Source organism: Mercenaria mercenaria, chromosome 5 (assembly GCF_021730395.1).
Source record: "Mercenaria mercenaria strain notata chromosome 5, MADL_Memer_1, whole genome shotgun sequence".
Taxonomy (NCBI): Eukaryota; Metazoa; Mollusca; class Bivalvia; order Venerida; family Veneridae; genus Mercenaria; species Mercenaria mercenaria.
Genome location: NC_069365.1, coordinates 85,985,157 through 86,000,777, shown reverse-complemented (window position 1 = coordinate 86,000,777; position 15,621 = coordinate 85,985,157). Strand labels below are relative to the sequence as shown.

The 15,621-nt window shown below is 34.1% G+C and overlaps 1 protein-coding gene across 1 annotated transcript; it reads right to left on the bottom strand.

Annotated features, from left to right (window-relative positions):
• Positions 1-264: 264 nt before the first annotated feature.
• Positions 265-13,796, bottom strand: LOC123557832 (E3 ubiquitin-protein ligase RBX1). Its single transcript, XM_045349551.2, has 6 exons — positions 13,661-13,796; positions 7,013-7,040; positions 5,739-5,789; positions 3,283-3,353; positions 2,260-2,345; positions 265-1,616 (listed from the first exon to the last, which is right to left on the bottom strand). The coding sequence occupies exons 1-6, from the start codon at positions 13,745-13,747 to the stop codon at positions 1,604-1,606; spliced, it is 336 nt and encodes a 111-aa protein (XP_045205486.1). The 5' UTR covers positions 13,748-13,796; the 3' UTR covers positions 265-1,603.
• Positions 13,797-15,621: the final 1,825 nt, after the last annotated feature.

The following is a 15,621-nucleotide window of genomic DNA, read 5'->3' as shown; positions in this document are numbered from 1 at the left end:
TAGTGAAACTGGGCACATCTGAGGAAGCTGGAGCTGTCACTGGAGTGTTTAATGACTCCAATGTGGATAAGATATTGGACAATAGCTTGAGTCTGTGTCAAAAGTATAAGTAATAAGAGAGATAAAGATAAAGTGTATTAAAATATTGAATAAGTAGAATTCTAAGCAAAAGGGGGATATACGGTAATTCATGAAATATTGGTGCAACAGTGATGCACCTTGTGTCATATGATCTGGGTGATGATGTGGAACAACTACTTTAAGTTTGTAGATTGAAAGTCTTTATTTTGAATTTGGATAATGCACCAACATGTCAAAATGAAACAAACAAATAAATTCAATGTGTCAGTCTTAATGTATACATTCACATATTAAATTACTGTCTTGAAAATATTATTGAATAGTTTTTCATCGAGATATAAAATTTGATGCTGATTAATGAACAAATACCAGTATGCCTAAATCTTGATGTTATTATTGGAAATTTGACACATTGTATGAAAACATTAATATCTTGCAAAAAAATCAAGTACAAATGTAACACACAATTATCACATAAGACATTACATTGTTACAATTGTATTCATTAAATTACTGAATCATTTCTACTCTGGTGACTTCCATCCCTGTCATTACCTTGGTAAGAAACTTCAGAATTATCATTACAACATGTATTGAGGATCGTGTGTTTTTTTTAAAAGGAAAAAAAAAAGCATCATCTCCACTTGATGAAATAGCAGTGACCTGTAACTTTCAGTATACAATTTTTTCCACCAGCACAATGATATTTTTATAACATATGTCGGAATAAAATTTTTGTCTTAATTTAATGTCACTAAAAGGTTGTGTACAACAATAAAATATAATATGCTGACATTTGGATCATAAACCGTGACTTGTTAAAGAAAACTGACTGCCTTTTTTTTGGTGTTAAGCATATATTATTCATATGAAGCATTGGGTTGATTATTGTGTTGCCCAAATACATGATATACTTGAAAAGAAACTTGACAAGACAGTATTAATCCTATACGCTTGTGAACCATTCTCTATTCTGGTTCTGTCTTTGAAATACATTTGTTAAATTAATACATAACAGTTAAAAAAGCAAACAAACATAAAACTTGTCAACATACTTGTTGTTTTTTTGTTTTTATCAAGTAAGAATCATTTGAACCAGTAATTGCTCTATTTGTTTTTTCAAAAATGTAGCTGGAAGAAACAAAACAAAAGGCTTTTTCTTAAATAACCCTGGAAGAATAAACATTTGTATTTAATGATAAAATCTTTATGGCTTTGAAGAAATAAGCAAACGATGTGTAACATCACAGTTAAATATTTACAACAAACTCATTCTTGATATAGTCAATATGGTATCCGCTGTGACACAACAAATTTCACTGTTGTGTTTGATTAAATGGCTTAGTGCAGAACAGATCTACCTGCTTACAAATCAAGGACTGAACAAAAAACTGATGTAACTCACATTAAATAAAGCATGAGTTATGACAGTTTTCCATTCAGCCCTAGAAACGTGTAGTTAAATATTCTATGCAATAAATCCATAACATGACGTCTTGTCCAATCACACACAGCAGCCTTGTTAGTGACCATACCTAGGAAAAAAAGAAAAATTCAAAGATAACTTTTACTACCAGACAAGATAGTAGCATGGTAAAAATGATGTTTTCTATTTATTTCTTAACAAGAATGCACAAACAGGGAAAAGCTCATTGCATAGACTTTCTGGTGAGGACAATGTTCTGGTGGTAAAGACATCAAAATACCAATCCAGGGGTAACTTCCACTATCCTCCCAGTTAAATGAAACACCGCTCGCTTGAGCTTTTGACGTCTGGAGCATCTGGGCTTGCTCTGGCAATTCATTTGGTCCCCAATTATGTTCCTTATATTTTTCATATTTGGATTGCTCAAAACCCCTGGGTAACTCGAGTATTTTCCAAATTCCCTTGCAATCTCTAGCAAACGGTATTTCACTGTAACTATCAACATTCTTCTCAAAGTGCGGCCTTATTGTGCAACTGGTAGTGACTATTCTTATATACACACAAAGTCTTTCCGAAACAACTAAAACTAGGTCAAGTTGAAAATTCTTATATTTTCTTTTGATTTAGTTACAAAACTAGGTGTTATAATTGCTCTGTTTTAATTAGTGTGAAATTCTTGGCGAAACAAGATTATCTATCAAGTTCAACAAAAATAAATAAAAAAATTCTTCTTTATGAAGTGATATACATACTTCTGAAATTCCCATTCCCTGTTATCTAAGGGACAGACCTGACGAGTCTTCAGCCAGCGTGATATACAATGGAAATGGAATGCATGCTGTAAATACAAATGGTAAGTATTTACTGTATAATTACTTCTTCAGTTCACAGCATTCTGCTGGTCTATTTGAGAAGAAATACATAGCAATAGTTGATGAAGTAAGAGCCTAAAACTATTGACACAAGACAAAAAACATAACTAGATTTCATGGAAGATAAACTAAAGTTTTACTTCTCCAATCACTGAAACCTTCATTACCCTATAGTGGGTACAGGCAAAGTATTTGTCTGTATAAATGCACTTTGAATTCATTTAAGAAATGAATTTTTTTTTTTCAGTGTTCATGCAAAATGAACAGCAGAATAGGTTGGCAAATCCATGAATCGCGTAAGTGATTCATGTTTAATTTGCCGGTCCTATTCTCTCGTTCATTTCCCATGAACTCCAAAAAAATTAAATTTACTCTGTCGCTCATTTTGCATGAACTCCGAAAAATTTTAATTCATTTCTTACATTTACTTTCCACCTGTAAACAAGGTTATATTATAAACTGCATACATTTTGTTGCATTTATCATTAAAATCAGCTTCCTGGCCATTCTGTTCATCAGATGGAACAGCTGCGACGTCATCTAAGGAACGTTCTCCTTGACTATATGTAGACCGAAGATGTCATCAACACAGCGGTCCGTTATCATTAAGCAGCACTGTCGCAATTTTGGCACCTTTCCTTTTGCTGTTCATACAAAATGAACATCATAATTTTCAATGGAAAGGAATACGGCGAATGTAAATATTAATATTTGTGACAGACTAATTTTCACGACTGTGTCAATCCATGAAAGTAAATTTTGATGAATAAGAAAATTTTCTCTTTATTTTATCATCAAGATTTGAAATCCATGAATCATTCCCCCATAAAATAGCTGAATTTGCCCAAATCACGAAACATCATGCCACTGAAATTAAATGATTTTACAGTACAATGTACTTACATTGCAGACACCCCATGCCACAGTGCACTCTTCACTTGTTGCTGAAGCTTGATTTGCCTGGCACTCTATACCTGTACAAGGAAATAAATTTCTTAATGCGATTTTATGTCAATGCATATTTAGCAAAAAGACCGTAGAAATGAAAACATGTATACAGTACTTGTAAAAACACATCATTGCTTCTCAACATTTCTAAATTGTCTTGGATTTTCCACTCCACTCAAATCATGGTTTAAATTTTGTATGTAAACAACTCAGCTGTCACTAATGGTCACAAATGCCCCCGCAGCACCTTGACCTTTGACCTGGTGACCCCAAAGTCAGTAGGGGTGGTGTACTCAATAAGTACTATCAGCATGTGAAGTTTGAAGGTCCTGGGTGCAGTGGTTCGCATGTAAAGTGCCTTCATGCAAAAAGTTAACGTTAGCCCCTGTGACCTTGACCTTTGACCTGGTGACCCCAAAGTCAATAGGGTTGGTGTACTCATAAAATACTATCAGCATGTAAAGTTTGAAGGTCCTGGGTGAAGTGGTTCGCGAGAAAAGTGCCTTCATGCAAAAAGTTAATGTTGGCCCCTGTGACCTTGACCTTTGACCTGGTGACCCCAAAGTCAGTAGGGGTGGTGTACTCAATAAGTACTATCAGCATGTGAAGTTTGAAGGTCCTGGGTGCAGTGGTTCGCGAGTAAAGTGTCTTCATGCAAAAAGTTAACGTTGGCCCCTGTGACCTTGACCTTTGACCTGGTGACCCCAAAGTCAGTAGGGGTGGTGTACTCAATAAGTACTATCAGCAAGTGAAGTTTGAAGGTCCTGGGTGCAGTGGTTCGCGAGTAAAGTGCCTTCATGCAAAAAGTTAACGTTGGCCCCTGTGACCTTGACCTTTGACCTGGTGACCCCACAGTAGGTGTGGTGTACTCAATAAGTACTACCAGCACGTGAAGTTTGAAGGTCGTGGGTGCAGTGGTTCGTGAGTAAAGTGCCTTCATGCAAAAAGTTAACGTTGTGACGAACTAACTAACGAACGGACAGACAGTTGAAAACTAATATGCCTCCCTTTGGGGGCATAAAAAGGTCTTATGTCAATACATAATGTCATTTATATCATCAAAGGCCACATTTCCAAACTACAAACTAACATTTTTGAGAGGATTTTATATTTACTAAGATGCTTTAACCTTTAGCCTGCTAAATTTCTAAAATGGACTGGCCCATCATTCAATTTTGGTAATATCATTTATTCATCGAAGAGGTGTTCACTGAAAATTTACTGTCTGAATAGCGAACAACAGTGCCAACCATGATCAGTCTGCACAGATGTGCAGCCTAATCTTGGTCTGCACTGGTCACAAAAGCATAATCAATTGCTGACAGCAGGCTAAAGGTTAAGATTAACTTACTGGACCACAATGCAATATTAAATGTGTGTCGGCTGTGTACTTCAAGTAAAGATAAATTGTTGTTACTCACTGAATTTAAAGAACAATTAAGTAATGAGAGAAGTACAGATAAAGTGTATCAAAACACTATACAAGTACAGCCTAAGCAAAAAGGGGGCATAATTAATTAAATATTGGTGCAAGAGTTATGCATCTTGTATCATATAATGTGGGTGATGATGTGGAACAACTACTTCAAGTTTGAATCAAATGCATTTCATAATAACTGAGTTATAGTGAAAATGCATCAAAATTAACTTTTAATTCTAAGTAAAAGGGGGTATAATTCATGAAAAATTGGACAACTATTTTAAGTTTGAATCAAATCCATTCAGTAATAACAGAGATAAAGTGAAAGTGCATCAAAACTTTAACCTGAAATTCTTAGTAAAAAGGGGGAATAATTCATGAAAAATTGGTGCCAGAGTTATGCATCTTGTGTCATATAATGTGTCAAAGTATTTTAAGTTTGAATCAAATCCTTTCAGTAATAACAGAGATAGAGTGAAAGTGCATCAAAACTTTAACCTTAAAAACTAAGTGAAAAGGGGAGATAAATCATGAAATATTGGTGTCAGAGTTATGGCCCTTATGTCAGATGCTTTAACCAAGGTGGGGACGCGGAAAGACGCAGACCCAAGGTTGAGTAGGATAGCTCTCCTTATACTTCGTATAGTCGAGCTAAAAATTTGTACCAGAGTTATGCATCTTGTGTCATATGATGTGGGTGATGATTTTAAACAAGTATTTTAAGTTTGAATCAAATCCATTCAGTAATAACAGAGAAAGAGCGAAAGTGCATCAAAACTTTAACCTTAAAAGTTATCTAACTTACATAGCATCATCTATCATGTTATTTAACTTACATAGCATTATCCATCATGTTATTAACTTACACAGCACTAACCCTTATGATAACTTACAAAGCATTATCCATCTTGTTTTTTTCACTTACATAGCATTATCCGTCTTGTTATTTCAATTACACGGCACTAGTTATACGTCATGTTATTTTACTTACACAGATCCATTATATGGTTTCTGCAAATAGCACAGTTATCCACCACAATATCTGGAAAATATAATACACAACATTTCGTACATCTTTGACCTCAGTCCTGTTTCACTTCTATCAAGACATAACTCACTGAAGAAATGAATCACAATTTTTTAGTTTTAAACAGAGTATGAAATACATGCACATGTTTTAAAATGTATGAGCGTCAAATGCATCCACATGTACTATAAACACAACCAAAGCACAGTAAGACCTGTATTAACCAGCCAGCAAAGTAAGTGACACGATCAGACCACTAAAGGCAGGTAAAAATAAAACCATTGCGAATATTACATAATCTACAATATTCTATAAAGGAGTTCTGAAATTTTAATTCTTAATCTAACTAAAATATAGAAGTTAATACTATCTCTTGAAATAATGATTAGTGATTCAAAAACATATATGGGCCGCGCCATGAGAAAACCAACATAGCGGCTTTGCGACCAGCATGTATCCAGACCAGCCTGCGCATCCGTGCAGTCTGGTCAGGATCCATGCTGTTCGCTGATGGTTTCTCTAATTGCAATAGGCTTTGAAAGTGAACAGCATGGATCCTGACCAGACTGCGCGGATGCGCAGGCTGGTCCGAATCCATGCTGGTCACAAAGCCACTATATTGGTTTTCTCATGGCGCAGCTCAATTATCAGTCAGGGGTGTAACTGTTTTAAGTTATATAACCTATTTCAGTTACTTTTTCAAGCATTTTATAACCTGTATTAGTTATAAAATATAGTTAACTCAGGCAAGTTATTCAAAAAAAGTCTTTTTGCTGTTCTCACAAAGTGACCTTTAAAGTGAAATTAGTAGCAGACCGTGGTTAATCAAATTCTCTTTTAGTCTGATTATGACCTGATAAGCATAATGGGATGTTAAGAGTTTTAAAGCTTTAAAACTTTTGCGTAAACCTTTATCAGCCTTGCAGTAAAAATTTTTACTGCATAGTTGGAAAGATAAAAGTTCAAGGATTCAGGAAATAATTGCATTAGTCTCGTTCAAAATGAGGAATTAGCACAGGAGGGCTTTGTAATATTTTATGATAACTGAAACAAGTTATGAAAGTATAAGCAATAACTCAAATGGGTTATAAATTGCGATAACTTTAAACAGTTACACCCCTGACTGATTATAAGGTTATAAATGTTGATAAACTTTACAAGAAATTCTAAGTTACTTTGATAATCCAACATTAGAATTTATCATTTCACACACAATAAATAATGAAAGATTTTGTTACCCCATGCCCACAGTGCCACTGCATTCCACTGAAAAATAAAAAAATTACTGATTAAAATCTGTTTAACCTGTACCCTGCTATATTTCTAAAATGGACTGGTCAATCATTCAATTTGGACAGTACCATTTTTTATTCAAAGGGGTGTACACTGAAAAGACTGTATGAAAAAATATTTAGTTCTTAATACTGTAGAAAAAATTATAATCCAACATCACTAATTTTCCCCAAAATAGACAGACACATGGATTTACAGTCTACTCGTCCCCTAGTCAATTTGTCCCCATTTTGGTCATTTCGTCCCCCTTGATGATTTCAAATTGGTCATTTTGTCCCCCATTTTTCGTCCCCTCTATTTTATTTTTGTTGAACTTTGCTAAAAAATGATTAATATAATTATAATGTAAAATATGTGTTATGTAAAACGCATTCTGCATAACAATATGAAAAATTTACTTTAAAACTACATTTTTTTTTTGTTTTATTAAGTACCTGATTGTACTGTAAAAGTGCAGAGTTTTGTAGCCTAACGCGTAAAGTTTGCTAGAATGTAATTATTCTGATCGTGATTTTTTTAAATACATGTACAAATACTGTATTAAACACAAGTTTTATAAAAAAAAAATATTTGTTTTTACTTAAAATTAAACTGATTTTATGTGAAATATTACAGAATGTGTACCATCACTATTTTGTCTTTACAAGTGTATTCTCATTTGTGAAAGAGATACACATGTACCTCTTGTGATTTATATCTTCGTTCTAGCAATTACCTACATGTATTTTCATTTTCATAAACTTTTGGAAAGATAATTTTATTAAAACCGATCATACCCTCAATCAGCCCAATCAACTTTCAGTTGATAACTATTAGTCCAACTTGTGACGTAATTATCACTTTCATTTCATTTCATTTCAGTCTGATATTACGTCCAACTCAACCACGTCCGAACACAGGCGTAATCATTAGTGATTAAAATATGAACATAAATTATAAGCTTCACAGTATGAAAAACAAAAGAAATATTTTAATTTGCTATAGGTAATACATTTATCTCGTGAACAGAAATGTTATTTGACATGTTCTGCATAAAAAACTATAGAAAACACCTATCAAATAGATTTATACATGCATGAACGTACGTACAGCATTTAGCACAGTGTGAAGTCGTACTCGATTTGTTCACCAAGTTTATTCCGAGTGTTCGTAAAGGAACAAGCACATGAGAATAGTTCTCTCCCAATATTTGTTTTGTCTTCAAATTTTATTATTATAATTTATAATTCAACTTAAGATCGTAGTAAATGTACAAAATTTGAAATAACATTGCACTAATATATTTAGAATTAGTCTGAGATGTTGCGCTCATCCGGTACCGGTACCTGACTATGAATGAAATGCGCCAATAGTGACGTAATAAAGCTGTGACGTCACCAATGGCAAAAAACAAATCGATAATATAGGTCAGTGGGTGACTTTATTCAGGAACTAGGAAGTGCTCATGACCAGACATATTGTGTATTTTACGAGAGAAGCACAAGAATTAATTTGCTATTTAGAAATGTTTTTTCTTTTCGCCATTAAATCATCATTATGCTTGCAATCATGTCAGAAAGACTGAAGTTCCTAAATTACACCGATTTTTAAAAGTGGCTGCTTGTGACTCTGTGGACGGACCTCAGGGGAGGTACATGTAACTAGAGTCACGGATTGGGACTATATAACTATTAACACCTTTCAATCAGTCCGAGCATCGACTGTATAAGTGATTAATCATCATTAACACCTTTTCAAGTATGGTACCCCTTGTATAATCAAATAAGTGTTAAAGCAGCATGGTATCCTGATTGACAGGTAATTTTTTCTTTCTATAATCTTTTGGCACAAATACTATACTTAAAGGAAGAAAACCAGCCAGACTCATGTTTATATAAATTTATTGAAAATGGATATTATAACTGGTTGTTCCTAATCCCCGTACCGTACATCCATATTCGGGAACAATCGGTTTTGTACAGAGAATGGCGGAAAAGTATGGAAACCGCAATCTATTTTTAGAAATACATTTCGCGGTTATTCTTTTATCAGAACTATGAAAAAATAACGTTAATATGATAAAACATAATTAATTAAAATAATAAACGTATTAAGCTTTAATTTAATATCGAAGTGAGAATTATATGTACTGATTTGATTATGTAGATGCAAGAAAATGTTGTTTTATCTTCTTTGATAGAAAAATACATTACCAATCAGATGAAAAGTAATTACATTGCCTCTTCTACAAGTTCCTTTCTGTACATTTCATTTTCAACATGAACAAGAACATGCTATAAAGTGTTTACAGAATTCCTTAATGATATTTCACGCATTTTTAAACCCTTTTCATAGGGAATTACGAGTTTGGAATTTTTCTTGCTAAGCTGCACTATAATACATTAACTCAAAAATACACTTAATAACTTTTCTAAAATAACTCTCGATAATTTACCAATAGTTTCTAATGTACAAAACTGCGCTTTTGAAATCTGACCGCACCACTTGGTACTGAACGTCGGTCAAATTTAAAAGGTTTTTATTAATATGTTTTACCATATTAACGGCATTATTTCGTAGTTGTGATAAAAGAATAACGGCAAAATATATTTCTAAAAATAGATTGCGATTTCCGCACTTTTCCGCCATTCTCCATACAAAAACCCCGAATATGGGTGTACAGTACGGGGATTTAGGTACAACCGTTGTAACTTAGGCCAGAGTTTTTTAATAACTTGGGTTACGGGAGATTTTCCAAAAATGAGCATTAGGAGGAGGGAATAAAAATAAAAATAAAGTAGGAAAATGTTAGCATCGGAAAAAATAAAAATAAAATGAAAACAAACACAAAAAATTTTATTTTGTAAAAAGTGCCACTGGGTTAAAAAAAATTGTTGTTTCAGGCAAATGTAGATTCACAACACAGTCTAGATAAATCAGACAAGTTATTTTCCCAATATGAAGCATTTTATTCCCACTTTCTTTATTAAAGCCTCCATGTTGTATGTTATAATATTATGTTGTAGAAACTATTAAATACTTGAAATTTTTTGCATGTTGCTTGCCTGCTTTAAACATATGTATAGCTTGCTAATAAATACTTTAAATAGAGACTTAACACACCTGGCATTGTATTCTGTTTCTGGTGTTGGTGTGATTATATATAGTGTAGTGTAGTATTGTTGTCACATCCTATGCATATTGTGTTTCTGACCTTTTAACCCTTAGCAGGCTAAGTTTCTAAAATGGACAGGTCCATCATTCAGTTTGGGCAATACCATTTATCATTCGAAGGGGTGTTCACTCAAAATGTACTGACTGAATAGCGAACAGTGCAGACCATGATCAGTCTGCATGGATGTGCAGGCTGATCTAGGTCTGCACTGGTCGCAAAGGCAAAACAAATCGGTTGTACCACTGTAAGTGTTAAGGAAGACGGAAATAGCTTTTCACTTTTTTCTTTTATGATTTCTCCATTTTTTATTTATGCTCCGACATGGGCCATTTTACACAATACATGTCAGACAGTCCCAAGCCTGTTAAGTGTGAGGGGACTCTTAAAAGTTACTGAACTCCATATCTGGCTACAACTTTGAAAGTAATTTGAGGTAGACTTTAAAATTTAAATTGCAAATTCTAACAAGAGCACCGCCTTGCGGGTGCTGACGCTCATCTGATTTTTTTTGTATAATAGAAATATTGTCCTACCCATGATTTTCTAAGTCTAAAAAGGGCCATCATTCTTGCAAAAAGCAGGATAGAGTTATGTTTCTTGATGTACAGTGTCCACTTATGATTGTGAAAAACTGTTGCAAGTTTTAAAGCAATAGCTTTGATAGTTTATGAGAAAAGTTGCCTTAAACATAATACTCAACCAAGAAAATGATTTTCTAAGTCCAAAAGGGGCAATAATTATTGCAAAAAGCAGGATGGAGTTATGTTGCTTGCTGTACAGGGTCAGCTTATGATGGTGAACAAGTGTTGCAAGTTTCAAAGCAATAGCTTTGATAGTTCAAGAGAAAAAGTTGACCTAAACATAAAACTTAACCAAGAAATCTGATATTTTCTAAGTCCAAAAGGGGCCATAAATCTTGCAAAAAGCAGGATGGAGTTATGTTTCTTGCTGTACAGGGTCAGCTTATGATGGTGAACAAGTGTTGCAAGTTTTAAAGCAATAGCTTTGATAGTTTAGGATAAAAGCTGACCTAAACATAAAACTTAACCAAGAAAACTGATTTTCTAAGTCCAAAAGGGGCAATAATTCTTGCAAAAAGCAAGATGGAGTTATGTTTCTTGATGTACAGGGTCTGCTTATGATGGTGAACAAGTATTCCAAGTTTCAAAGCAATAGCTTTGATAGTTTAGGAGAAAAGTTGACCTAAACATAAAACTTAACCAAGAAATCTGATATTTTCTAAGTACAAAAGGGGCCATAAATCTTGCAAAAAGCAAGATGGAGTTATGTTTCTTGCTATACAGGGTCAGCTTATGATGGTGAACAAGTCTTCCAAGTTTCAAAGCAATAGCTTTGATAGTTTAGGAGAAAAGCTGACCTAAACATAAAACTTAACCAGGCAACGCCGACGCAGACGCCGACGCCGACAACCGCTCAAGTGATGACAATAACTCATCATTTTTTTTCAAAAAATCAGATGAGCTAAAAACAATCAGCAAAGGTACTACATTCAAACTTACACATATTTTTTCTTTAATAGTTCAAGATTTTGTAATATTACTCAGTTTCAAATGTTCTAAAATATTAAAAGTAATTGGTCCATACATGGAGTTCAGTACCCATGCAGGGCTTCCATTATGATTCAATTTCATGGAGTCAGGACTGCCTAACATTCAGATTTTGAAGTCCCTCTTAAATTTTCTTGGAGTCCTATGTACATATTTTCACTTTGTACAGTTACCTTCAATACCATCAACATCATCATCACCATAATCATTACTATCATCACCATACTAATTGGTTCAGAACAGTGCATAAAGTAATAGAATTTAGAGAAAAGGACCACTAGATTTATTAGAAAACATCTTCTTTAACAAAAAAAAATGTTATTGTTTTTTAAATTTATAGCAACAGTCAGCATTTTATTAAAATCACCAAACTTACTGTTGTTCAGCTACAAAACTAAAATCCACTTAAAAAAATCTGAAGTACATTTTACTTGAGTAGAATTATGTCAAATTACGTCATTTACCTTGCAATACCCAACATCAAAGAAAATCAATAAAGGAAAATTTTGCCCACACTCCTTTTGATGTCAGCTGCCATGTGCTGGTGGAAATGTGTAAAGATATCAGTTTTTAATAGGTCAGGAGACAAATTGAATGTTTGTTTTTTTCTTCTAAAAATACTGTAAAAGGATTTTTCATTGATGAAAATCCAAAGTAAGTAGCAAATTTATTACCGGTCGGAAAAAATGTATTAATTTAAACTGGATGTGAAATGTCATTTGCTAAAATATAGTTACTTGCTGAGGTTTTTGTGCTGAAATTATCGATATATTTTCCACAATTAAGTTACTTTGTCTTCCGACTTAGGAGCTCGTTTCGCCAATTTAATCCAAGCATTTTGTTGTCTGCAATTAACACCTTCTAAACATGTCAGCTGATCTGGATAACGGTTTATATTTACAGACGTTCTCTATCAGTAACGATACTTTCACACTGTCACACACTTCAAAAACCGCTTTGATTAGTTATGGGGCGGAGCTAGTCACGTCATTCTAGTAAAGTTATGTCACGGTGTATTGACGTTGTCGTCCTTTGAGAATATCGGAAGTCCTTTGTACGCGCTGTGATATTTAGTGTAGGTTAATACTAAGACACTGTTTTATTTTCCACCACGGAAAGTAGATGCAAGCGTCTGGGAAAATAAAAATAAAATCGCAATTTTGAATTTATATTATTTTGGAGAATTAGGACCGGCGCTCCCGTAACCCGTTATTAAAAAACTCTGGCCTTAGTTAACACTAGAACTACTTTAATATAACATAATTTCATAAAACAAAAGTATTAAGTACCAACAAATTAACGTGTTTATTGCAGTCAAATTAACCTTTGTTTCATTTTATGTTTCAGTCGCTAATCTGTTGATACTGATAAACAGTTAATATGCTGTTTTATAAATCATCTATATTTAGACTAATTTAGTTAATAGAAACTATTCCAATATCACTATTTCTAAAATAAATTGTGGGATTACTAAGTAAAAGAATTGACGAAATTAAATAAAATATGCAGGGGGGGACAAAAAGACTAAAATGGCGACTAGTTGACCCAATTTTCCAGGAGAGGGGATGAAATAACCAAAAGGGGGAAGAGTTGACTTGATACCGACACATGCACTTTCCCAATGGTCTGTTAAAAAAAAGACCCATTTCCTTTAATTAATTGTCCATTCCATAAAAAGAGTGGACTTTAACCAAATATTGCCCATTTCCCAACGAAAATATAAACTATTTATGGGAATTAGTCATTTTTTTTCAACAAAAAAGTCGCGAAAATATATGACGAATAAATTAGCTTTTGAAATCGACCATTTTCTCTCATCATTTTAAATTAGAGACCGAAGTAAGTGTAAAGAAAACATTTCAAATCTGCACCTTCTTCACTTCAAAACGTTTCTTTCCAGCTCTATCGCCTGAAACACCGGCTTGGGCTTCTTCGTCGATATCCATAGCAGCAGCCATTTTTGTTGTTGTCGTTTCGTTCTTTCCCGGAAATGCAATGTACAAAGACGTGTCTGAAAATGCGAAATGGTCAGACACGGAAACGAAACTCTACATCAACAACATTGGCAGTAATAATTACACTGCTCTGCAGAATGAACACATTACAGTAGTCTATAAAGCAACTCCTAATTCATCTTTTTAATTAAAAAATATTTGGCAGTGGCTAGAGAACCGGAATCGGTTCCCTAGACAGCAAACTTATTCGTCCGGAACCGGTTCTCTAACCAAAATACTGTGCATGGGCTAGGGAACCGGAATTTTATTTTTATGCATAATGCTTCCGAAATCCACTTTGTTTCTTGGTAAGTGTCAAGCACATTATTATCTTAATTAATTTTACCATGCCTATGCATTTATCTGCGTTTACTGTCTTCAAAGTGTACTCGTTGCATACCGTGTCCGCCATATTTGAATAATATTAGTACGAATGAATGCATGAAAACCACTTTGCCGTTTTTAAACTTTATTTGCTTTAAACATGTACTATGTTTAAATTATTTAGATCTAAAATAATATTGATTTGTATTTGTGTCATTACAGGTTTATAGATGTACAAACTAATTTAATTGCCATTAAAACTTCGATTCTTTGATCACTTTGAGTACTGGTTTGTAACGGTATCAAGTCAAAATGTTAACGTTAACGTTATAAAATTCAGAAACATTTTTATCACGACAGTGAAATACTAATAGCATGAACATAATCACCTGTCCCAAGCTGCGAATACCCTGGCTTGCATGGATCTATTCTTTTCCCGCTGCATCCTACGCAGGCCCAACTCCGACACCAACCTCACCGAATTTCCTGATTCCTCTGCCTCTTCGAACAACACCTTTGTCAGGACATAGAATGGCGGAGTCACCAGCCCTCTGGTTCAACCGTCTGTGCCAGCCTAGAAATGTCGTAAAAATGTAGCACAACTATATTTATAATTAAAAAAGCAAGTTTATTTTAAATTAAAATTATTAAAAGTTTGAAGTCAAATTATAGTGATGAACCCAAATATTCCAATAAACAAGAGCTGTTGGAGGTCTTTTTTGTAAAAAATGTACTTGTTTATTTTATCATGGCGGTCAGTATGCGGCAAGTACACTTTTGGAGACACAGTAAACACAAATAAATGAACGGGCATGGCTTGCGGAAATGGTAAAATTAATTAAGATAATAACATACATGATACTTTCCAAAAGAAACAAAAGTGAATTTCGACAGCTTTATGCATAGAAATAAAATTCCGGTTCCCTAGCCTATGCACGGTACTTTGGCTAGAGAACCGGTTCCTGACGAATAAGTTCGCTGTCTGGGGAACCGATTCCGGTTCTCTAGCCACTGTCAAAATATTTATGTTAACAGTTGATCTGAAATTGTTGAGAATATTTTATTTGATATATTCAATAGCAAACAAGAATGAATACTTTTAAGCAGCTTTTAAATATTATCCTAGAAAGAGAAAAGGTTAAAACTGAAAAGGAGACAGATCAGTTTATAAACAATTATTCAGTTCTTTTGTAAGGATATACACATCGCCCATGGCCATGTAATAATACACTGGTTTTTTTATCCAAGCTGTCCCGAGGGATGGATTACAGATGTATTACACAGGCAGACATGTTAGATCATTTTTTCTTGCCTATCACGTCAAAATAGGTAGTGGAGACTATAAGGATCTTATATGCCTGCCTGTGTAAGATGGCTTTTTCTCTACCCGAGGGATAGTGTGGAATGGAAACCCGAGCTTTAGCGAGTTTTGTTATGCAATCTGTCCCGGGGGTTGGGAAAAACAGCTGTCTTACACAGGCAGACATGTTAGATCATTTTTCTTGCATATCACG

Coding starts and splice junctions, on each gene's coding strand:
- LOC123557832 (XM_045349551.2), bottom strand. CDS start 13,747: ATGGCTGCTGCTATGGATATCGACGAAGAAGCCCAAGCCGGTGTTTCA. Junction 3,354..5,738: donor AAACCATATAATGGATCTGT/GTAAGTAAAATA, acceptor TTCCTTGTACAG/GTATAGAGTGCCAGGCAAAT. Junction 2,346..3,282: donor TGGCATGGGGTGTCTGCAAT/GTAAGTACATTG, acceptor TTGTATTTACAG/CATGCATTCCATTTCCATTG.